The sequence below is a fragment of the Schistocerca cancellata genome, chromosome 4 (genome assembly GCF_023864275.1).
Source record: "Schistocerca cancellata isolate TAMUIC-IGC-003103 chromosome 4, iqSchCanc2.1, whole genome shotgun sequence".
Classification (NCBI taxonomy): domain Eukaryota; kingdom Metazoa; phylum Arthropoda; class Insecta; order Orthoptera; family Acrididae; genus Schistocerca; species Schistocerca cancellata.
In genome coordinates, this window is record NC_064629.1 from 503,790,439 (window position 1) to 503,816,529 (window position 26,091).

Below are 26,091 nucleotides of genomic sequence, written 5' to 3' on the forward strand. Positions count from 1 at the left end.
GATATCTAGGAATATGGAATCGATCTGAGATCCCTTGTCGACAGCACTCATTACTTCATGGGAATAAACAGCTATCTGTGTTGCACAAGAACGATATTTTCTGAATCCGTGCTGGTTATGTATCAACAAGTCTTTTCTTCAAAGTGATTCATAATGTTCGAGTGCAGTATATGCTCCAAAATCCTACTGCAAATTAAGGTCAGTGACATGGGTCTGTAATTCAATGGGTTACTCCTATTTCCTTTCTTGAATATTGATGTGACCTGTGCTACTTTCCAGTCTTTAGGAACAGAACTTTCGTCAAATGAGCGGTTGTGTAAGATTGCTAAGAAAGGCGCTATTTTGTCTGCATACTCTGAAAGGAACATGATTGGTATACCATCTGGACCGGAAGACTTGCCTTTCTTAAGTGATTTGAGTTGTTTCGCAACACGTAGGATATCTACTTTTATGTCACTCATGCTAACAGCTGTTCTGGTATCGAATTCTGGAATATTTACTTCGTCTTCTTTCGTGAAGGAATTACGGAAAACTGTATTTAGTAACTCCGCTTTAGTGGCACCATCATCGGTAACATTTCCATCGCTATCGCGCAGTGGCGGTATTGACGGTTTTTTTGCTACTGGTGTACTTTACATGCGACCAGAATTTTTTTAGGTTATCTACCATATTTTGAGACAATGTTTCATTGTGGAAACTATTAAAAGCATCTCACATTAACGTTCGCACTAAATTTCGAGCTTCCGTGAAACTTAGCCACTCTTGGAGATTTTACGTTCTTCTGAATTTGGCATGCTTTTTTGGTTGCTTCTGCAACAGTATCCTGACGTGTTTTGTGTACCATGGTGGATCAGTCCCGTCTCTTATTAACTTATGCTGTCGATGCTGTATCTTTGAATTTGAGCTATATCTGGTCTACACTTACATAATTAGCTTGGAAGGAATGGACACTCTCTCTTAGGAAGGCATCAAGCGAATTTTTGTCTGCTGTTTTAAATCGATATATTTTGCGTTTATTTATAGTGGTTTTGTTTGATATGGTTTTGAGCCTCGCTACAATGACTTTGTGTTCACTAATCCCTGTATCCGTCATGATGCTCTCTATTAGACCCCATCTGCTCTTCTTATTTACATATTCACTTTTCTCGTTGTCAGTACCTTAATGTAGCATTTCTAGGCAGATTATTTGTTTCGGTAGCTAATTCTGTAAATAGTTTAGCTGGTACCCGACGTTTTTAAAATTTTTACCATGTTTTTTTTTTTTGTATTTATTGGTCAAGTGAGCATTAATTTTCCCTTTGAGTTCTTCATATTTTTATAAGTCCACCTCGTTAATAACTATGATGTGTGTGTCAATTGTAGACACAAATTAGAGAAGCTGTCCTTAGTTCATAACATATACTGAACACATTACCGAAGGCTATAAACCTGTAAAACCTGCTACTTGGTAACGAATACTACCACCATGAATGTTCTGGCCTCGTAAAATCCGAAGTTACTATCACTTCAGTAATAAAATAAGATTTAAACTGTACGCTATACGTCAAGTACAGATGGGACTCTTCCTTTCGTCCGAACAGTTCCTTCGTTTACGATATTGCAGTGCTTGTGTTGTTCAGAAGAACAATACAGTGTTCCTTCGGACATGGGTGGATACACGCATGTAGGCACACGGTCGGCGACAGATCGAAATTTGGATATAGTCGTGAAGTGTGCTCGGATAGTCTGTCTCGCCACAGGCGGGAGATCCGGGATCGAGTCCTGGTCCGGCACAAATTTTCATTGTCGTCATATCAATACACGGGTGATGGTTGTTCATATTCGCACCTGCGAATACATTTCATGTAGTTCCTTCACTTCCCCACGAATGGCTAAACATCAGTCGCTTCACTGCTCAACAATGGGGAATCATCCATCCATTCTGACGCTTCATTTAAACGTGAAAGATGCTTACTCACACAACTAAGCAAGCTTCGTCTTTAGCTGATGTTCACTCCAATTTAGGCTGTTGCTAAGACAATCCCATTGTTCCAACCATATAAATTTCTCTTAAACTCATTAGAGTACTCTTTTTACAACTTCAATGTTCTGTCTCTATCATTTTCCTTTCAGTCCTGTATATCTCACATACCTGTAAGTTCAACTTATCCCACTTTCCTCCTTAACATCAGCTGCAATCAAACACTACGCTTTCAACTCTTTCAGAGCTTCCAGCCTTATTACCTGACGATGTATCGCTGCAGCTTAAGATGTTAGACTCTTATTCGAGAGAACCAGGTTTCAAATCCCTGACGAGTAATTTTGATTTAGCTTCCCTGTGATTTCCACAAATCACTTTAAGAGGATACTGGGATGGTCCCTCCAAAACCGCGATGATCCGACTGAAAATATTGGTGAAGTTCCACCACAGAGCATATGGTCCAAAACCAGTCAGGCCATGCAAAGCATTTCTCTCCATAGCCTCACTTGAAACACCTCTGGAGGAGGAGAGACCAATGTGGCTGTTGGCAATGGATACTCTCTCAATCTTCCCTACTTAGTATGTACGTCAAAGACCTATACAAACACAGAAATCCGCGTCTTGTCCACCGTATTCACTACTGAAAGAGCACACCCAATTGTTACCTGAGACAACAGTCCTCAGTTCATCCCCTCTGTGTTCAAAGATTGTTGTCAACATAATAGCCGCTCCTGGCCACCACTCCCATCCGCCTGGTATCTAAGTAAGAGGTAGATTGGTAGTCAAGACCTAAGAGACACATATGCATAAGATCATGATGTCAGCGTCATCTGAGGAAGCACTGACTAGCCACCTCACCACATGTCAGTTCAAAACTTCTGTACTGCTTTAGACGTTGCACAATATTCTACTTATTGAAGTTGACAAAGCAATCACTGAGCTTGGCACATAACCATGATAACAGAGGGATTTTCACATCTGTGCTAACACTTTCTGTTAGACATGGGGAGTTGGCCACAGGAATGTCAACTTTTTTACGTCACAGCCGATACTGATCATCTCTTTGCCACAGAAACCTTCCACGGCTGCTGCTACCATCACAAACAGTGCCCCCACGTTACATAACTTGGGGCCGTAATAACAACTCGTTACATAACATGGGGCCATAATAACCACAATCATAGACCTGCCCCTCACCTTGTCACTAGACGTATTCTGACATACCTACCCAGGTTCAAATGTGTGTGAATTTCTAAGGGACCAAACTGCTGAGGTCATCGGTTCCTAGATTTACACACTATTTGTTGTTGTTGTTGTGGTCTTCAGTCCTGAGACTGGTTTGATGCAGCTCTCCATGCTACTCTATCCTGTGCAAGCTTCTTCATCTCCCAGTACTTACTGCAACCTACATCCTTCTGAATCTGCTTAGTGTATTCATCTCTTGGTCCCCCTCTACGATTTTTACCCTCCACGCTGCCCTCCAATGCTAAATTTGTGGTCCCTTGATGCCTCAGAACATGCTCTACCAACCGGTCCCTTCTTCTTGTCAAGTTGTGCCACAAACTCCTCCCCTATTCTATTCAATACCTCCTCATTAGTTACGTGATCTACCCATCTAATCTTCAGCATTCTTCTGTAGCACCACATTTCGAAAGCTTCTATTCTCTTCTTGTCCAAACTATTTATCGTCCATGTTTCACTTCCATACATGGCTACACTCCATACAAATACTTTCAGAAACGATTTCCTGATGTCCTTCGGTTAGTTAGGTTTAAGTAGTTCTAAGTTCTAGGGGAATGATGACCATATATGTTAAGTCCCATAGTGCTCAGAGCCATTTGAACCATTTTTGAACGACTTCCTGACAGTTCAATCTATACTCGATGTTAACCAATCCCTCTTCTTCAGAAACGCTTTCCTTGCCATTGCCAGTCTACATTTTATATCCTCTCTGCACACTACTTAAACTAACTTAAATTAACTTACACTAAGGACAACACACACACACATGCCCGAGAGAGGACTCGAACCTCCGGCGGAAGGGGCCGCGCAATCCGTGACATGGCGCCTCAAACCAATCGGTCACAACGTGCGGCACCTACCCATACTTATGCCCCAAAGTTTCTCCAATGTTCTTCGTTGCTGTAAGCTGCAGTGGGCCATGAAGGACTCCAATGAAGAAAGGCAGTTCATGGAAGTTGTGCCCCTCTTTCACCCAGACCACTTATGCCATCCTCAGCAAGAGGCCGAATGTTGTCACGTGACAGGATCCAGGCTCTGAGCACTATGGGACTTAACATCTATGGTCATCAGTCCCCTAGAACTTAGAACTACTTAAACCTAACTAACCTAAGGACAGCACACAACACCCAGCCATCACGAGGCAGAGAAAATCCCTGACCCCGCCGGGAATCGAACCCGGGTCTAGGGCACTGCAGTCATGGACTGTGCGGCTGGTCCCAGCGGAGGTTCGAGTCCTCCCTCGGGCATGGGTGTGTGTGTTTGTCCTTAGGATAATTTAGGTTAAGTAGTGTGTAAGTTTAGGGACTGATGACCTTAGCAGTTAAGTCCCATAAGATTTCACACACATTTGAACATTTGAGACATGTAAGTGCTAACAGAAATCAATGTTGGCCTCACAACGAACATATCCGTTACGTCAGTGCGGCAAAATGTGACGTTAATGGGCTATGGCAACAGTCAATCGACGTTGAGTGCCTTTGCTAACAGCACAGCATCACCTGCAGCGCCTCTCCTGGGCTCATGACTATATCGGTTGGACCCTTGATGACTGGAAAACCGTGGCCTTGAAATGAGTGCCGATTTCAGTTGGTGAGAGTTAATGGTAGGGGTCGAGTGTGGCGCAGAACCCACGAAGCCAAAGACCAAAGATGTCAACAAGCACTTTACAAGACGGCGGTGGCTCCACAATGATGTGGTCTGTGTTAACATGCAATGGATTGGGTCTTCTGGTCCAACTGAGAAGATCATTGACTGGGAATTGTTCTATTCGGCTACTTGGAGACCATTTGCAGCCATTCATGGACTTCATGTTCTCAAACACTGTTGGATTTTTTGGATGACAATGCGCAATGTCACCGGGCCACAACTACTGAGGTAGGTTTGAAGAACATTTTAGACAGTCGGAAAACATGATTTGGCCACCCAGACTGCACTGCATTAATCGAATCGAAGATTTATGGGACATAATCCAGAGGTCAGTTCATGCACAAAATTCTGCACCGGCAACGCTTTCACAATTATGGACGGCTATAGAGGCAGTATGGCTCAATATTTCTGCATGGGACTTCCTACGACTTGTTGGATCCATGTAACTTCCAGCTGCTGCACTACGCCAGGCAAGAGAAGGTCCGACACATTAGGAGATATCCCATGGCTTTAGTCACATCAGTGTATTAGCCCCATGTGACGATTAAAAGTAGACAGGGATTTGTCTCCGTCCAGTGAGGTATTGATTTAGAGATCAAGTTAAAGATGCCTCCACTATCCGATCGACCTGTCGGCGAATGGCCCGCCGCCATGTGACCGGCAGTCAGTTCACAAAGCATTATCATGCGTCGCCCTTAAATAGCATAGTTCTACTGTAAGATGACCATGCTATTTGTTTTGTTCCTCTCGGCTTACGCTTGTTGATGAATTCACTACAACTTGGATTTCGTTTCAGTTCTAGAGCCCATCACTGACTTTGTTCTGATACGGTGACCCTGTACGGACTGGTTCCTTCTGTGAACACAACTCAGTTCACTCAAATGATTGCTATTTTGTCATTTTTTTCCAAGGTACTCAACAGCAGAATCTCCTTGCCTGAAATTTACAGTCCGTATAGATCTCATTCTGCATTCTGTTCCAAAACATACAGTATGTGAGATATTTTCGGGTGTGAAAAGTGCCCCTGTTGATGTCCGGAATATTTAGAGACAGTTGTAACAGCTGTAGTTCAGAGAATGTAACTGGACTTCAGCTTTCTTCCCAGTTGTATAGGTGCTGGTATTCAACAGTGCACGACCAAAAGTGGATTTTTTCTGTCAGCTCTTTCACCTATCTGGTGTAATTCGTAATTATAACAAAATCGTTTAATCTCTCAATGTCAGCAGTTTCCACTTTATTTCTTATGAGTGTTGCAATTTTGAGTTAATGGAATCATTTTCTTCACATCAAGATTTATCATCATTAGCTCATTGGAGCTTTGTGTACTCCTTAATCTGTGGTAATCTGACTTCATTATCATAAAAATAGGTATCATGACAGTTTATATATAAGTTATAGGTAATTACAGAGCATTGTATAGAAAAATCCTTTTACTCACCGAATTACCACAAAATCGGCCGTAGGATGGACCACTGGAATCTAATCCAGAGAATACTTCTACGGAGTCATAGCCACAGTCTTGCTCATCTTCCAGTTCAAATGTGAGGAAAGTTAGGTGAATGATTAATCCAGGTTGTGCTTCTATCGCCCAGTCACAGTCCGCTCCATTTTCGTAACTATGATCTCCATATTTCGCATGAGAATAGAGATGTTTAACCTTCTTTGTAGCTCTGAGGTGTCCTCCGCAAGCTGAATAACAACACAAGAAAAAGAAAGTTACTATTTATATCGCTGGAGTATTATGCGTCCGAAAAGAGAACAGTGATACAGCTAGAAATAATAACAGCTGATATCGTCTATACGTATATCTATAACTTTTACTTGTTTGCCTGGTTACAATGGAATTACTACAACAATGTTAATGTATACATTTTTCTGTAAACTGAGGAAGGACTAAAGGTGTAAGAAGGCATGACGAGCTCAGTCAACAGACAAAGGAAAAAGTTCCGTTGAAGTAACTTCAGCAACCAGTAATTGTTCAGGCCGGTCTAAGAAAACTGAAAAATCTGAAGACAATCGTCTGCCTGAATGGCGCAAAGAACCAACTTAAGACTACAAGCGTGAGAAAAAAATAAATGAGCAGAAAAATGGTAACGTCAGGCAAATATGTTACACAGATGGTAACCGTTGGAGTGGATTAACGAATGGAAGGGCAAAATACTTTATTTATAAAATTAAATGCAATTTTACAAAGTTGGATACAATGAAAAATATGACAATTTTTGAGATGATATCCGAAATTTATCACTGGTATCTTCTTAGCGGGCTGAACTGCTCTTTATATTAACGTAACTTAATTTTGTTTGTTAGGGGTAACTTGCCATCGACTGTGTGGCCATTAGAGATGGGACACCAGCCACATTTAGAAGTGCGCAGGTTTTCGTTACAAATGTCACTTTGAGTAAAATACTTGTGAACATGAGGCCACATCATTCCTTAAAGCCGCGCGGGGTAGCCTCGCGGGCTAGGGCGCCTTGTCACGGTTAGCGCGGATTATCCCGTCGGAGGTTCGAGTTCTCCCTCGGGCATGGGTGTGTGTGTTGTCCTTGGTGTAAGTTAGTTTATGTTAGATTAAGTAGTGTGTAAGCTTAGGGACCGATGACCTCAGCAGTTTGATCCCATAAGATCTTACCACAAATTTCCATTCCGTAAAACTAAACCAGAACTATGACAAAAAGTCGACCATTCTTCCAATGTGCTAAAGTTCTCTTGCTTTAAGTCGTTGGTCTAGAAAGTCATCAGACTGCCTAAAGTCACGAAGTTTGTGGGAGACAGTTTATACTGGAGACTATTGTTTCTATAACTCAAAATAATGGTGATGTGGAACATGAGATCGGCAACTAGTAATCAGGGGCAATGTTTTCTTGCAGGAAGACATCGATGCTGGATGGGAGTACTTTTATGGTCTATAGTTTCAGCTGTACCAAGGTGATATGGAGCTGCTGCCTGGCGAACAGTCACAAACTTTGTAAGTAATTTTGGGTAATTATTTAGATCCTGCTTCAAGGTCAGGAACATTCTGACTAATGCTCTGATGGACATGTTCTCATTTGGTGAGAATCTGTATCCACTATCGTTCATCAAACGCACACAAAATAAACGAAATGGTATCAGTGGGGTGGTGTATCTCTAGTTGGATCCAATGAAACCCACGAAAATAACAGTATAAAAATGCGTAAATGTTTTTGACAGAAAAGCCCGAGTTACAGTGGAGATGTTGTGTGCTCTCAGGAATCATAAACACAAATAAAAATTTATGTGTGTGTTCCTAATCTCCTCCTAAACCACTGTATCCATTTCAACCAAATTTGGTTCAAAATGGTTCAAATGGCTCTGAGTACTATGGGACTTAACATCAGAGGTCATCAGTCCCGTAGAACTTAGAACTACTTAAACCTAACTAACCTAAGGGCATCACGCATGTCCATGCCCTGGGCAGGACTCGAACCTGCCACTGTAGCAGTCGCGCGGTTCCGGACTGAAGCGCATAGAAACTTCGGCCACTGCGGCCGGCAACCAAATTTGGTACACATTCTACTTATTGTCTGTAAAGAAGCACTATGAGGATAGAAACCACCTAGTATCCATAAGGGTGGGCCTGAAGGTGACAAAGGCTTGGTAACTCCTTAGATCTAGGCTGCCCTGAATGACAGATGTGTTATGTGCGTGCTATCTGAATGCATTCCGGATCGTATAGATGCGGATAAGGACGGATAGTGGGAGGGGGAGGATGAGGTGGACAGAGAAAGGGGTAGGAGGAAATAGAGAGACGAGGTGGAAGCGATGTGAGCAATATATAAGCCATACAAATGAAATACCCAACTTCAGAGACTTTACTGGTCTCATACACATATGAATTTACGTTTATAGACTGAAGCAGTGAGTGAAAATTTGTACCAAGGTCGGGAATCTAGGCAGGTGTGTTAGCCACTAAGCACCTTGGCGCAGCTGCTCACACAGCTGCACGCGTTACTTTGGCATGCCTCCCTCCTCGATCCAAATTCTCACTGCCGCCCCGTCTACCGTAAATTCCCCCTTACACACGAACAGAATTGTCAAGATTCTCCATGTTCTAGAATAGCACCTCAACCGTGAACATAATGGGGGATCCACCCTCAAACCCCGATGTAGGTACTTATACAAATGAAACGACCTAACTTGAGAGACTTTACTGGTCCCATACAGATATGATATTATGCATACATTCTGAAGCGGCAGGTGAAAATTTGTACCAAGGCCACGAATTGAACCCAGGTCTCCTGCTTACTAAGCAGGTGTGTTGGCCACTAAGCCACCTGTGTACAGCAGTTCACACAACTACACGGATTACCTTGATGTGGTTTGGATCAAGGAGGGAGGTGTGCCAAAGTAATCGGTGCAGTTGTGTGAACCGCTGTGCCAAGGTGGCTAGTTGCTAACACACATTCTCAGGAAGCAGGAGACGCTGCATCGATTCCCGGTCTTGGTACAAATTTTCACTCGTCGCTTCAGTCTATACACATAAAAGCATGTACCGTACACGTACATGGGCGAAGCCGCAGGTAAGAGGCTAGTATAATATAAAATGGACAAGTGAAACACTGAATTATATTTCAAAATTATTTTGGTAGGCGTAACATAATGTTGTGAAGTTGCACTAAAATCCAACGAGTAACAGTCAGGTGGGAAGGTCACGCAACACTACTGCATAAAGGAACAAATGCAGTTTTTGTAGTAGCTCAGGGACATAATTGTGTGAGCACGTGAGAAAAATTGGAAAAAAGCGTAAATATGGTTAATAAAAGAAGAACTGACAATATATGAGCAGATGCAGGGAGAAAATCAGTATTTTACTGAAATAAGCTACTCAGTTTGGTATTCAACATCTACGAGAAAGTGAAACTTCCCGTACAAGGTAAGAAAGGACTGAATGTAGTTATTGCAGAGAATCTGAAAATTGTCGAGCTAGAAATACTTCCCATGCGAAGTTCTTTTGGTCAAAGCGAGGTAAAAATTGCGGGTAGGTCCTTTTATCGTTAATCAGACACGTCCGCTGAAATAAGTGAAAACATCATAGATATTGTCAGTTCACCACTACATATGCTCCCTAGTTACGCTGCAGTAATTATAAATTGTTTGACTACTTCACTGTGCCCTTTGAAATTATTTTATGGATTCTCTGTAGATTAAATATAACTTTATAGCTAGAAGAGTTCATGTGAGAGGGCAAAGTAAGAGGTATCTGTCGATGAGCAGGTCTGACATACGATTTTTACACTGAGACTGCAACCGCTCACCATATTCTGAGTGTTATAGCAAGTCATCAGGTTTCAAAGGGCTACTAGACAAGCTACATAAATTTAAATGGCCGATGAAATGAACAAGTATTTACTGTAGATTGAGCACCTGATATGAGCAGTATATGTCACAAAAGTTCAGGAAAACTATTTACAAAGATCTAGTATATTATATACAAGAATCACCAACGCGTTCTCCAGTATACAAGCTAAACTACGGACTTTCTAAAAAAAAATAGCAGACACATTACAGGTTCACAGGAAAGGCAAAACTGCAAATGTGTGTCTGTTAATTGTAACACTGGTATAGTAGAGTTTTATCACAAGGACAGTTACAGAAACTTCGAAAAAGTATGACAGAAATCTAAATCTACCACACCAAAACAAAAGCCGGAGTGCTAACCGCTGTTTTCGAATGTTCCTCTACAACAGAGACACAAGGTATATAGACTCCTTTTAACTACCGTTTCACAGTAGGTATGGATACCAGTAGCCTTTTGCTATCAAATGCAAACTGGGCACAGATTCATTTACTATTTTCTTGCTTTTTTAAATTGAGAACTGAAATATTCAGAAAATTAATACGTGGCAGACGGTCGATTCCTGACAACCAGTGAGTTTCTGTTGAGGCTGTATGACGCATCTGCTGCTGGAAGATTATTCCCACCCATTATGTCGAAGTTTCGGCTCCTTACTGACTGCTCAGTATCGCGTCACACAATTTCTTATTGTGTTCACGAGTTCAAGCACAATTAAGCCCAATTAATGTGGGAAGGTTCTGAGCAGTGGTACAGTTGGATAGCAGGTAATTCCGGATTACACTCAAGATTTCGACATTTACTGATACACAGTTTATAGGGTTCTTATAAAGGATCAACAAAGGTTCGATGCTTGCCATACTTTTGACATAGGCAGACCCTATCTCACTCGTCCGTCTCAGCTATCTTGTCGATTTTATACTTACAACAAACTATTCTAAAACATGCAGTAGAGTCTCAAAAATGGTCATTCATCTGACAGAACAGATGAAAAAATCAGATTGGGCAGGTCGGACCAAATGCTGTCTCGTCGCCATGATCTCTACGTTTACATCTACGTCTACATCCATACTCCGCAAGCCACCTGACGGTGTGTGGCGGAGGGTACCTTGAGTACCTCTATCGGTTCTCCATTCTATTCCAGTCTCGTATTGTTCGTGGAAAAAAGGATTGTCGGAATGCTTCTGTGTGGGCTCTAATCTCTCTGATTTTATCCTCATGGTCTCTTCGCGAGATATATGTAGGAGGGAGCAATATACTGCTTGACTCTTCCGGTGAAGGTATGTTCTCGAAACTTTAACAAAAGCCCGTACCGAGCTACTGAGCGTCTCTCCTGTAGAGTCTTCCACTGGAGTTTATCTATCATCTCCGTAACGCTTTCGCGATTACTAAATGATCCTGTAACGAAGCGCGCTGCTCTCCGTTGGATCTTCTCTATCTCTTCTATCAACCCTATCTGGTACGGATCCCACACTGCTGAGCAGTATTCAAGCAGTGGGCGAACAAGCGTACTGTAACCTACTTCCTTTGTTTTCGGATTGCATTTCCATAGGATTCTTCCAATGAATCTCAGTCTGGCATCTGCTTTATCGACGATCAACTTTATATGATCATTCCATTTTAAATCACTCCTAATGTGTACTCCCAGATAATTTATGGAATTAACTGCTTCCAGTTGCTGACCTGCTATTTTGTAGCTAAATGATAAGGGATCTATCTTTCTATGTATTCGCAGCACATTACACTTGTCTACTCTGAGATTCAATTGCCATTCCCTGCACCATGCGTCAATTCGCTGCAGATCCTCCTGCATTTCAGTACAATTTTCCATTCTTACAACCTCTCGATACACCACAGCATCATCTGCAAAAAGCCTCAGTGAACTTCCGATGTCATCCACAAGGTCAGTTATGTATATTGTGAATAGAAACGGTCCTACGACACTCCCCTGCGGCACACCTGAAATCACTCTAGCTCCGGAAGACTTCTCTCCATTGAGAATGACATGCTGCGTTCTGTTATCTAGGAACTCTTCAATCCAATCACACGATTGGTCTGATAGTCCATATGCTCTTACTTTGTTCATTAAACGACTGTGGAGAACTGTATCGAACGTCTTGCGGAAGTCAAGAAACACGACATCTACCTGTGAACCCGTGTCTATGGCCCTCTGAGTCTCGTGGACGAATAGCGCGAGCTGGGTTTCACACGATCGTCTTTTTCGAAACCCATGCTGATTCCTACAGAGTAGATTTCTAGTCTCCAGAAAAGTCATTATACTCGAACATAATACGTGTTCCAAAATTCTACAACTGATCGACGTTAGAGATATAGGTCCATAGTTCTGCACATCTGTTCGGCGTCCCTTCTTGAAAACGGGGATGACCTGTGCGCTTTTCCAATCCTTTGGAACGCTACGCTCTTCTAGAGACCTACGGTACACCGCTGCAAGAAGGAGGGCAAGTTCTTTCGCGTACTATGTGTAAAATCGATCTGGTATCCCATCAGGTCCAGCGGCCTTTCCTCTTTTGAGCGATTTTAATTGTTTCTCTATCCCTCTGTCGTCTATTTCGATATCTACCATTTTGTCATCTGTGCGACAATCTAGAGAAGGAACGACGGTGCAGTCTTCCTCTGTGAAACAGCTTTGGAAAAATACATTTAGTATTTCGGCCTTTAGTCTGCCATCCTCTGTTTCAGTACCATTTTGGTCACTGAGTGCCTGGACATTTTGGTTTGATCCACCTACCGCTTTGACGTAAGACCCAAATTTCTTAGGATTTTCTGCCAAGTCAGTACGTACAACTTTAGTTTCGAATTCATTGAACGCCTCTCGCATAGCCCTCCTCACACTACATTTCGCTTCGCGTAATTTTTGTTTGTCTGCAAGGCTTTGGCTATGTTTATGTTTGCTGTGAAGTTCCCTTTGCTTCCGCAGCAGTTTTCTAACTCGGTTGTTGTACCACGGTGGCTCTTTTCCATCTCTTACGATCTTGCTTGGCACATACTCATCTAACGCATATTGTACGATGGTTTTGAACTTTGTCCACTGATCCTCAACACTATCTGTACTTCAGACAAAACTTTTGTGTTGAGCCGTCAGGTACTCTGTAAACTGCTTTTTGTCACTTTTAGTAAACAGAAAAATCTTCCTACCTTTTTTAATATTTCTATTTACGGCTGAAATCATCGATGCAGTAACCGCTTTATGATCGCTGATTGCCTGTTCTGCGTTAACTGTTTCAAATAGTTCGGGTCTGTTTGTCACCAGAAGGTCTAATATGTTATCGCCACGAGTCGGTTCTCTGTTTAACTGCTCAAGGTAGTTTTCAGATAAAGCACTTAAAAAAATTTCACTGGATTCTTTGTCCCTGCCACCCGTTATGAACGCTTGAGTCTCCCAGTCTATATCCGGCAAATTAAAATCTCCACTCACAACTATAACATGGTGGGGAAATCTACTCGAAATATTTTCCAAATTATCCTTCAGGTGCTCAGCCACAACAGCTGCTGAGCCAGGGGGCCTATAGAGACATCCAATTACCATGTCTGAGCCTGCTTTAACCGTGACCTTCACCCAAATTATTTCACATATCGGATCTCCGTCAATTTCCTTCGATACTATTGCACTTCTTATCGTTTTAAACACGCCTCCCCCTTCACTGTCCAATCTGTCTCTGCGGTATACATTCCAATCTGAGTTTAGAATTTCGTTACTGTTTACGTCTGGTTTCAGCCAACTTTCTGTCCCTAGTACTATATGGGCATTGTGACCGTTAATTAATGAGAGCAGTTCCGGGACCTTTCTATAGACGCTCCTGCAGTTTACTATTAGCACATTAATATTGTTATTCCCTGTTGCATTTTGCTTACTCCTACCTTGCCGCGTCTCAGGAGGCGTCTTGTCGGGCCTAGGGAGGGAATTCTCTAACCTAAAAAACCCACATGTGCACTCCAAACGTACTCCGCTACCCTTGTAGCCGCTTCCGGCGTGTAGTGCGCGCCTTACCTATTCAGGGGGACCCTACATTTCTCCACCCGATAGCGGAGGTCGAGAAATTTGCACCCCAGATCTACGCAGAATCGTCTGAGCCTCTGGTTTAAGCCTTCTACTCGGCTCCAAACCACAGGACCACGATCGGTTCTGGGAACGATACTACAAATAGTTAGCTGATCGTTCGAGGTAAAACATGTGCTCAATTCAATAAGAGTGGGATAAGGAAGTAACGGTGACCTATTCAAGGAATCAACCCACTATTCACATACAGTGATTTAGAGAAACCAAGGATAACCTATCTTAGGAAGACTGGGCAGGATTATAAATCCAGCCCTCTCAAATAAAAGTCCAGTACATTGCCTTAATCACTGTGCCATCACGCTTAGTAAGAATTTCAGCATGGTTTCCTTGGTGAAACTGGTGCATTGAGGTTTTTTATATTCTCGAGATTTTCCGTTTATCGCGAGCGTTTGCCTTAACCAGACACGCTACCCGACCACTCCTCCAGGACCAACCAAAAAATTTTTATGTCACTGTGTGTCTACGCCATGTAATTTCACAATTCCTGTGATTCCCACACAGGTAGAGACTTCCATTATTATTGTTGTGGCCTTGTCTAGGCACTAAATAGGATTTGCATTTTCTTTTTTATGCGATGTCCTTCAGATATGTTTGCATGTCTGAAGGAACAGACACTGGGGCGGATGACAGCCGTATGAAATGAATTAAATGTATTCACAATTGCGAATACGATTAGACGACGGCTGCTCAACGGCTTAGTGATAATGAGAATTTGTACTGGACCAGGACTCAAACCTGAATTTCGCTTATTGCGAATGGTCGTCTTAAAAACTTACGCGGCCTGAGCACTAATTCAGAACGAACCAAAAACTTCCATATGTCACTGTATGTCTACGTCCTGTACTTCACAACTTCTGTGATTCCCACACAAGAGAGACTTTCATTATTATTCTCGCGGCCTTGTCTAGGCAAGGCGTGCATGTCGGAAAGACATTGCATAGTACATCATATAACACAGACACTACAAATATTATTTCATGACTAGACAAGGGCGCAAAAATGTTCATGAAAGTCTCTCCCTGTGCAGGGATCACAGCAATTATGCAAGTACAGGATGTAGACACACCGTGACATTTAGTATTCTGGGTCAGCGTCGGAAGTGTGCTCAGGTGGTCTAAGTGGTTCATAGTTTGCTTGTGGCAGACGAGCTGTGCGGACATAGCGCTGATCACTTTCCTGCCGCCGCGATCGAGCACCAAGGCGAGTGGTGAGTAAACTTGGTGGGAAGAGCGGTTGCTAGAACAATTCAGACAGAATATTAATATAAGGACGGTATCACAGCTCCGTAAGGACACTCTGAAATTAATCTGACGAAGAGTACACACGACCTAGGCCTCTCGTATTAGAGATTTTTTTGCGAGATGTGGTAAAACCAAGCTTTCATGATACGTTTGAGATTCACTTGTCAATAGTTAGCTGCATGGTCTATGTGAAGGTAGTAAACACAGAACACTGTGAAGTCGTATCCGTAACGGGAAGACGATTTAAGTCCAACCTCTGTGATAGGAATGTGGGGGAGGCACTAGCAGAAATGGCGGGATTTGGGGTCAGGACCATAAGGTTCTTTGACCTTCCATTAGAAGTGACTCGATCGCAATTCGTTTCAGTTCTAAGCATGTACGGCACAGTACCGAGCAACATGGCGGAGAAATGAACAAGTTTCCAAACCTACCCTGCCCTTCGGTGTCAGACAGGTTAAGGCTGATATCCATCATCATATCCCATCACATATTAATGTCTGTAGATGTAGAGTGCTCGTAATGTATGGAGGACAGTCCCAAACGGTTTAGGTTGTAGCAAAGAAGGATGTGTACAGTCTGAATGTGTGCAGAGGTGGGTGGCCCAATTACCAGTGGGGAAATCAGTTGACCCTGCGCAAATGTTGACACTTCCAGTAGTTTATGATGCTGCAGTCAGTTGAACGCGAACAGAACGATTACAAGCTGCGGAGAAAGGTCTAGGAATGACGGCTATTGGAGAACATGTCGCACCAATGGACACACACCAGACAGAGGCGACAGAATCACCCCCTGAATCAACAGTTCAATGAGCAACCAAAAATGGAGTAGAACAAATGAGAGAGGTGACAGCTGCAAATGACAGGCGACAGGATGTGGATGATTCGATGCCGCCGGAGTCGAGCAAGCACTCAGATAATGCCGTGTGCAGACCGCGGCACTCATCACGAAAATACAAAAACAACGGATAGCTCCCCCAAACGTGGATCAAGAAGCGTTAGAAATGCGTGAAAGAGTGCAGAGGATCACCCACACCCTGGGAGGATCATTGGACGGCCACCAAGACGGAATAGGCCAGATACTTCAACCGGCAGCTATCTCTGAATCGGCTGAGAAAAGGAACCCATCCAACAGAAAGATGTGGACGGGACGCAAGAAACGACAATGATGCAGCGCCGCACAACGGCTGGATGGCGTCGAGATGCCCCAGGAAATCTGACAACTGGCAGATGATGTGAAATGTGATCTATAGGGTGAAGGCATGAATGAATAAATGACTGTAGGTGTCAGAACAGGGGAAGTGCACGGAGTCAAGGGTCATAAGGATATGGCAATGACCAGCCGTGTGGGAAAACTTAAACAGAACTCACAGGCAAGGGCAGGGACACCCTCCCTCCCCTCAAAGAATGATTGCAGCACAAGCATACGAAACAGGGACGGTCAACATCAACAGTATAAGCGGCAGCCTGAAGCTTCAGACTTTACGTGATATACCGTACCGCCCAGTTAGATGTAGTCTACTGCAAGAGATGACGAACATAGGTCTCCAGAAGATTACTGGATGTACAGCTTTCACTCATCCAGGAACTTAAAAATACCTTGGAATAGCAATACTTACAAGGAAGGAATAATGGTGAAAGAAGTTGAATACCTAGCAACGGCCTGAGATATTACCCTCACCAAACAGAATACACGCTCGGTCAATGTCTACGCACCCTCAAGCTCTGGCGATCGACGAAATTCTCGAAGATAAAGCCCGTTTATTCGCCGGCAATTACGACCTCATTATCTTCAGGGGTGACTACAGATGGCTCCTGTCCCCGAATGTCCAGACGTCGCATTTCCTCATTTTAACAGTTGCCCGTGGCTAGCAACTATAATACGGCATCTAGATTTGAGTGACAGTTGGGGCACGTTAATGGTGATCAGACAGGATTCACACATGCCACGACCCACTCAGCCAGGCGACTTGACCGCATTTACGTGACGCCAGCATTAAGTCACAAAATTTATAGACAGAGCTATGCCGACCGTGTTTTCTAACCACTCAGCGTACATATTTACAGTCAGTTTCCAAAGACAGAGGACGTACCTTGTGAGGAGATACTGGAAGCCGAACGTCTCGCACTTCAACGAAGATGAATGGCATGCAGTATTTGATACGACATGGGTAACCTATGAAAGACAGCTTCCTCAATATGCCTTGGCGCTATATTGCTGGTTAAATTGTGCAAAACGGGCCATCAGGAAGGCCGTCAAGAGCTGAAGATGAAATGGCGCATCCGCACAGTGAAATTCTTTTTCCAGGTCCTCCGTGACTTATTCCGACCACACTCGTCGGTTGTCGCCAATCATCGGGAAATACAACGGGCAAAGGCCACGTTTACGGCGACAACACACAAAAAATTAGAAGGGTGCCGGATAAGAGCACGACTTCGAGACGGTGTCCAACGCGAACAGCCTCCTATATATCAGTTGAGTAAGACGTAAATAGGTAGCCGCAGCTTGAGTGACACATCGCCATCTAAAACATTCTCAATGTTATTCTTTCATCACATGGCTTTATAAAAAAATAAGAGCCAAGTCGACCTCTCGGGAATTGTATAGTGTCCAGAAATAGTTAACACTTGCTTTCTTGATACCTCAGCTTGTATGCACGGAAATTCTTAGCCTAACAGAACCTGTTTACCAAAATATCGCCGAATCCAGTCTTCCTCCCGGACATAACGTGACAGCCTTCCTGCTCTCAACATATGCAAATGTTCTCACCGCTCCTAGATCCCATCACAATCAATCGAGCATTCTCATTGGCTCTTATCGAATTTACCTGTCGAATTACTAACGCCGTCGGTATCGAAGAATCATCCGCCTTCTCTTTCTTTCTGAGGCTTTCTGTCGTTATTTTGCAAAGATTTCTAAATTGCACAGACAGTTCCCTCAATCTGTAGACCCCCAACCTGTTCTTTCTTTCTACAGACGCTACTCTCAATGGTAATGAACTATTTTACACTGATCACCATTTTGCACCGACAACTAAACATGGGAAATTTGTCTACAAGTCATCAAACACATACAATACTAGCATACTAGCAAGAATATTGGAGCATCAAACCGATCTCCAACCAGGGAATATATCACCGAGTACCACCTTGATCTAGTAAACATGCAGTTCATATCCCCCACCATACTAAATCATCCCCTTTACATCAGCGAACCCAAGTCACTCTCAGAACTGATGTTCAAAGACAGGCTCGTTTCCCCTTGGCACAAACGTGTTACTCTTTCCGTTTTCTTGCTCGCATTTCTACAGACATCTCCAGACTCGTCGATTACAAGAACACCCGTATTTTCGCCATAATATTATACAATTTTCGCCGTACTTCTCGATATCAAGCACACAGCAGTAGCCTCCCGATCGCTAACGCTTCATAATGCGCAAGATATAGACTGTAAATTATTTCTCCACAAACACCAAACTTTAGCGAGGTGCAGTGTGCTGTAAACCATTGACTAACTGGAAGCAAGTAGAGTAAACTGATATTTACACTCTCAAATACCGAAGTCGGTGATCTAACAGATTCCAGATGATCAATATTGTTTATAAACCAACTAGGATCTTTCCCACGTCTAGAGAACAGCCAAACGTGTGTCCAACACACCACGACCGATATTCCCTCCACTAAATAAAGGCACCAAATATGCAGAAGCAGTCGACCGAACAATTTACATGGGAGGGGATAACGCTCCACCGCAAACGCACCATCTTCTCAAAGTTACACTTGATCACGAAAGCGGCCCAGCACATACTTAGTTCGCTATTCGGTCGCCTAGAAGATGGTAAAGTTAACTGTCATACATTCCTACACTCCAACAGGCCTCTGCATTCGGAAGATCGCTACCATTAACATGGGAACGCGAATCAGTACCAATACAGACTTTGCATACACGAGCAAATTCTAGAAAACCCCTCACGTATGTCTTCTATCATTATACTTACAATTAAATCTAACGATCTAGGTCTCAACTGAACGGTATTCGGCAATGAGCGAAGTATCGGAAATACACTCTGTTGACTGCTGTGGCATTGGAAATATCTGTACCTTTCTTACCACTACACATACTCTTCCCTTCGCTATCACAGTACTTCAAGTCAAATCCATACCCTCCCTACAACAGCACATAGACATTTCCTTTACACAAACAGATATACTTTATAAACCTGACGCTCAAATGCGAACATATCACACACGCAGTGCTAATACTAACTATAATATTACCTCCTCAATAACTGGATGCATAGGACACCAAATAAACTGACAAAAATCAACAATGTGCGTGCATGTCTCTTACGTTCTTCCTGCGAGTCATACCACCGTGTCATAGACGTAATCCAGCACATGTTAAAGAATCCCGATCCCAACAACTACTGCTTGTTACTCTTACAAGCGGTCATCGTTCTGCAGGTGCACCCAAGTATCGATGTTAAAACCTACGAGGTGCATTCAACTTCTAAGGCCTCCGATTTTTTTCTCCGGACTGGAAAGAGATAGAAACATGCGCATTGTTTTAAAATGCGGCCGCGTTCATTGTCAATACGTCCCAGAGATGGCAGAACCGTACGGCAGATGGAATTTTATCGCCAGCGGCGAGAATGAGAACTGTTTTAAATACTTAAAATGACGACGTTTTCCTTACTTGAACAGCGTGCAATCATTCGTTATCTGAATTTGCGTGGTGTGAAACCAATTGAAATTCATCGACAGTTGAAGGAGACATGTGGTGATGGAGTTATGGATGTGTCGAAAGTGCGTTCGTGGGTGCGACAGTTTAATGAAGGCAGAACATCGAGTGACAACAAACCGAAACAACCTCGGGCTCGCACAAGCCGGTCTGACGACATGATCGAGAAAGTGGAGGGAATTGTTTTGGGGGATCACCGAATGACTGTTGAACAGATCGCCTCCAGAGTTGGCATTTCTGTGGGTTCTGTGCACACAATCCTGCATGACGACCTGAAAATGCGAAAAGTGTCATCCAGGTGGGTGCCACGAATGCTGACGGACGACCACAGGGCTGCCCGTGTGGCATGTTGCCAAGCAATGTTGACGCGCAACGACAGCATGAATGGGACTTTCTTTTCGTCGGTTGTGACAATGGATGAGACGTGGATGCAATTTTTCAATCCAGAAACAAAGCGCCAGTCAGCTCAATGGAAGCACACAGATTCACCGCCACCAAAAAAATTTCGGGTACCCGCTAGTGCTGAAAAAATGATGGTGTCCATGTTCTGGGACAGCGAGGGTGTAATCCTTACCCATTGCGTTCCAAAGGGCACTACGGTAACAGGTGCATCCTACGAAAATGTTTTGAAGAACAAATTCCTTCCTGCACTGCAACAAAAACATCCAGGAAGGGCTGCGCGTGTGCTGTTTCACCAAGACAACGCACCCGCACATCGAGCTAACGTTACGCAACAGTTTCTTCATGATAACAACTTTGAAGTGATTCCTCATGCTCCCTACTCACCTGACCTGGCTCCTAGTGACTTTTGGCTTTTTCCAACAATGAAAGACATTCTCCGTGGCCGCACATTCACCAGCCATGCTGCTATTGCCTCAGCGATTTTCCATTGGTCAAAACAGACTCCTAAAGAAGCCTTCGCCGCTGCCATGGAATGATGGCGTCAGTGTTGTGAAAAATGTGTACGTCTGCAGGGCAATTACGTCGAGAAGTAACGCCAGTTTCATCGATTTCGGGTGAGTAGTTAATTAGAAAAAAAATCGGAGGCCTTAGAACTTGAATGCACCTCGTATAACCGCTTTACGAATCGAGGTACGACATTACCTCTGAATGAGGTGGAGTTTTCCGGACAAATACCGTGACGGTGATCGTAGAAATGTGTGTATTAAGAACCAATGATGCAACCCCGCGATTAACTCAATGAACTTTGAAAGTCATATGGCTAAGGAACGTCGTATGTAAGCGCTATTTGCAAATCCATCACATCGTACGTAAGTGCATAATTCATTAGTTTTTGCAACGCATTCTGTCTCGAGACCATATCAGACGTTCCGCGATATATCCGCTGAGTTATAGGCGATGACAGACAATAGTAGTAGATGACGTGCTGATTGAGATCCTAAGAAGAAAAATATACACTAACTTCTCAGATCTCTAGCCTTACGCTATATGTTAGAAATTAGGTCCATTCAAACACATACTTGCATAGGCTCACACATACAAGTCAATCATATTTCACGCACTCTCATATCTCTAAACGAGCCACCTTCCTCGAATCTGTCTGCAACAGTAAAATTACAACCTCCTTTTAATCACACCCTACACATCCTCCAGTCGTACCCATTTCTACAGCTTTCCACAAGTGCTAGTTCCAATTTAAGTCGGAGAAAGACGTATCCAACACATTCTGAAACCCGCGTAGAAACAGTTCGAGTTGAGGTACTGCAACTGGACCGTGTTTTGAGCATTTGGTGGAAATGCGCGCAGTGTGGTGCGTACCCAAACTAGATACAAGTACTACAGATCCCCAACATGCTGTCTTCGTTATTCTATACCCACCCCAACATAGAAAAATCACGAACTATAAAAGCTCATCCTATTTACAAGTCACCTAGATGTCGATGCGGGCGCAGTGACGTGTAGCTACGGTGAGCCTCCAATGCGAAGACATTTCACAGTACTTCCCCAGAATAGCGCAGCGGCAGCCATCCCAGCATTCCTAACGGTTCAACAAGTCCGACACATCAAACCGCAGCTGCCTATGTTGAGATGATCATATTAAATATACAAAAACCACATAGACCACTTTAAACTTTCATCACCTATACCCTAAGAGAATTATCGTATGAGACGATCCCTCTGCTCCTGTTTCTAACACTGTTTTCTAACACGCTTTTGTACATTGCCAAAGATTTCGTTTTCTGCCATGACTTCGAGGTCTGTGTCAGATTCTAAACTGACATTAAGATGCTCTGATCCACGACCTCTCACAGAAAACTAGACATCACACGATGTATATCATATTCTTATGGCAGATAGCATAACACTGAATGATTTTTAAATAAAACACACTTACAGTATAAGGAAACTAGAAGAGTTTGGCAGCGTTGTGGAGAGTTTCCATACTACCGTCCGAAAGTGATTCATGACCTCTACATTTAAATTCATATGTCACAGTGATGGAATAGATGATAGCTCGGCGTTCCATTTCGAGTTATTCGTAATTTTGCGCTCATTTACGCGACCGCTGCTGAGCTGCTAGCAACCCATAGGAGTTGTCACCCATCCACAAAACTTCTTCCCCGACTCAAACAAGCTATATCACTCAATCTTTATGTGGCAACCAATGCGCGGATGTGATGGAAAAGACACCGTCGATGTACTGTAATATTAAGCAACAGACTTGATAGTGCGAAGAATTTTACACTAAGTTCAGCACCGGCCAATGATGTGTCAGCATGTTTCCCCAATTTCAGTACCACAGCTAAACCATGCCCTCTCCATGTTGCGAGTATCATTGCGAACATTGATAGATGACTGAGCATTATGTCCATTAACTCTTAATTCTCGAACACATAAATCATCAAAGTATACGAGACACCACTCCACATGTTTCTATCATCTCGAGCATAGTGTTTAATTTACGATCTATCTCTCAGCGTATAGGAGTCACAGAGCACTCTCCCCGTCTTAGGGTGAAAGACAAACCTCACACATTCATTGACCAACCCACCCTGCAGCACCGTTAGTGCACTATATTTCTCGAGATGTGACCATGTTGAGGAGCTTAGCACTCCTTATCGATTTATAGTAACAGATTTCAAAGTGCCGTAATGTGATAGCATACAGTTAAGAAGAACAATAAAAGACTTATTTTTATACGCGATGGAGTTCGAGACGAATAGAGTTGGACACATTTTTACCTAAATCAACGAAGCTAGCAACTCTAAATTATTGTTCTACACTCTTCGATCTGTACCTGGAGGGTATTGGTAAGATAGAGAACATAAACACACACACTCCTAAGACTACAACGTTCTGCACTTAAAAACAGGGTAGTTAGATCGAATACCTTTCCGGCCTATCAGAAATACATCCTTCTTCACAGTTTCTCAATGCTGAACTATCTTATCGAATGGTAAAATATTTGCTTTGCATGATACGAACGCAATATAGCTTTGCGGAGACATATAGTGTCCACTGTTCACATCCGATCACAGTTCAGAAATTATACTATGCCTGCATAAAGCCTACATAAAATGATAGTTAGTAGCGGGGGATACATCCTACAAGGAAACAGATAAACGCATAGCAGCAGCGTCCGACATGTGAAAATTACAAGTCATTCCGTCACTAACTCTGTAAACAGCACATCAGTCGGGCAAATGTGTACACAGGGATTGCAGCGCATCACAAGCTCTTATCGCTAAGTTAGTCATGACCCTGAAGTCTCGATTTTACACCCAAGATTTGACAGGGGCGATCACATAAATGAAAGCTCCTTTAGAGGAGTGTGTCAAGTTTCTTCACACATGAGATGGAAGCCCTCTGACGACCGACAGGTTTCCCGTTAACGATCACAAGTAGACACCACTTTAAAACACATACGGAACATGTAGCTGTATACTAGTAGAACGCAGGCTATGTCACCTGACCGATGCATCCAGAATCACTGGTACCTCAATAGACATACAGTATAGTGCAGCCCCAATGGGAAAATATTGACTGCCTCCCTTATTCCCTTCGTTTCGATGTCCACGTTTTCCAGGATCCCTCTTGTTGCTGCGTACTTGGTTCCACATACATATTGTTCGGCGCGAACCAGAAGATAGCAAAGCACTTTCTCAATTTCACCGCATTAGGCTCTATATTCGGTCAATATGTACCTATTCCATCGTCACTTTTCGCAATTCTATCGATTTGAGGTCAGATCTATATATGTGATCATGGCACAACATGTCGTTCTGTGTTCTAAAATTGATTGTAAATGTAGCACAGCTGCCACCACCTAGCCCAATTGCATTGATCGGGACGTGTAATATGGCACTGCACTCGACTGTATCCAGTCGCCTCCACATTCAGAGAGCGTTTGCTCTGCTTTCTGTATGCCTGTGTATATGCACGCCTCGTGGACACTTTCCAGGGCCCGCAGTAGACCAGAGTTAGCGTTCGACTGTGGATCCACCGCATGTTACATCCGGATCGGTGTTGAGATGCAGATCCACAATACGCAGCGCCCCAGAAGGAAAGAAAAGGTGGATGGTGCTTCGATACCGACGGCGTTAGTAATTCGACTGGTAAATTCGATAAGAGCCAATGAGAATGCTCGATTGATTGTGGTGGGATATAGGAGAGGTGAGAACATTTGTATATGTTGAGAGCAGGAAGGCTATCACGTTATGTCCGGGAGGAAGACTGGATTCAGCGATAGTTTGGTAAACAGGTTCTGTTAGGGTAAGAATTTCTGTGCATACAAGCTGAGGCATCAAGAAAGCAAGCGTTGACTATTTCTGGGACACTATACAATTCCCAAGAGGTCGACTTTGCTCTTATTTTTTTTATAAAGCCATGTGATGTAAGAATAACATTGAGAATGTTTTAGATGGCGATGTGTCAGTCAGGCTGGGGCAGTTACATGCGGTTGAACGTATGTGTCAACATGCTCTGTCCTATTCTGCCTTCAATGTAAAGACAAGTGGCACCTGGAGATGCCTCAAATATGAGACTGGTATGAACGCACTTTGGAATGCTATGACAGTATAACGGTGACTGTATAGAGGCATGCAACTTTCACCAGTGTTCGGTGGTGGTGGCTGGTGGGTGCGACGGAGCGTGCGGGACCCGAGCTGCGGCTGCTTCACTTCACGGGTGTTGTGGCATGTGCTGACCAGCTTCGCTCGCATCATCATTGGCGTCTAGGTGAACACGTATTTAGATAGGAGTTTCACGGGTGTGGAGTATGAATGCAGCTGTCGCCACCTCATGTTTGTGGAAGCCGAGCAGGGACCTGTGCAGGATTTGACAGCTGACGGGCATGTGACTTCGCAGGGGACAGGATGTAGTGGAGGGTGCTTGCGTGCTTTTGTTGTGTTATTTTGTGAGCGGTCCTGTAGGCTGTGCCATGCGTTATTTGGACAGTTTACGAGTACTGAGTGTGTTTGCATATATGTGTACTGCATTATTTAGGAGCAGTTTGCTATTGTGTACTGAAATTAGGAGCTGTTTGCACGTCTGTGCAACATGACCCCAGGCATATCTGGGTGGGTGTTTTGTGATAGTGTGATGAATATACTACATGCCTAAATAAAATTTTCGAAAATAAATAAAGTGCAGTCAGTCGTTACTCTCCCCAGCAGCCCAGAGCAGGCTGAGTCGCTTTGCCACCATTTTCCCTAACCATCTTGGTTTACATCATGATAAGGACGACAGCGTTCTCTGCTGGTGGTACTGAGTACTAGACTTCGTGGAGGACACACTGTTTGCCGCCATCAGGGAGAACTGTACTTATGTCATCAGCTGGTCTCACAGAGGCGTCCTCTGGTCGCGAAGAACTGTACTAAGACAGTTGGGGTCTGCAGTTAATTGTGAACCC

The 26,091-nt window shown here is 43.5% G+C and overlaps 1 protein-coding gene across 1 annotated transcript in view; it reads right to left on the reverse strand.

Annotated features, from left to right (window-relative positions):
• Positions 1–26,091, reverse strand: part of LOC126183449 (tolloid-like protein 1) — a 604,520-nt gene that overhangs the window by 16,724 nt on the left and 561,705 nt on the right. Inside the window, exon 16 of the mRNA XM_049925443.1 lies at positions 6,288–6,538. Coding sequence (XP_049781400.1) covers positions 6,288–6,538 — 251 coding nt within the window. The remainder of the gene's footprint in view (positions 1–6,287; positions 6,539–26,091) is intronic.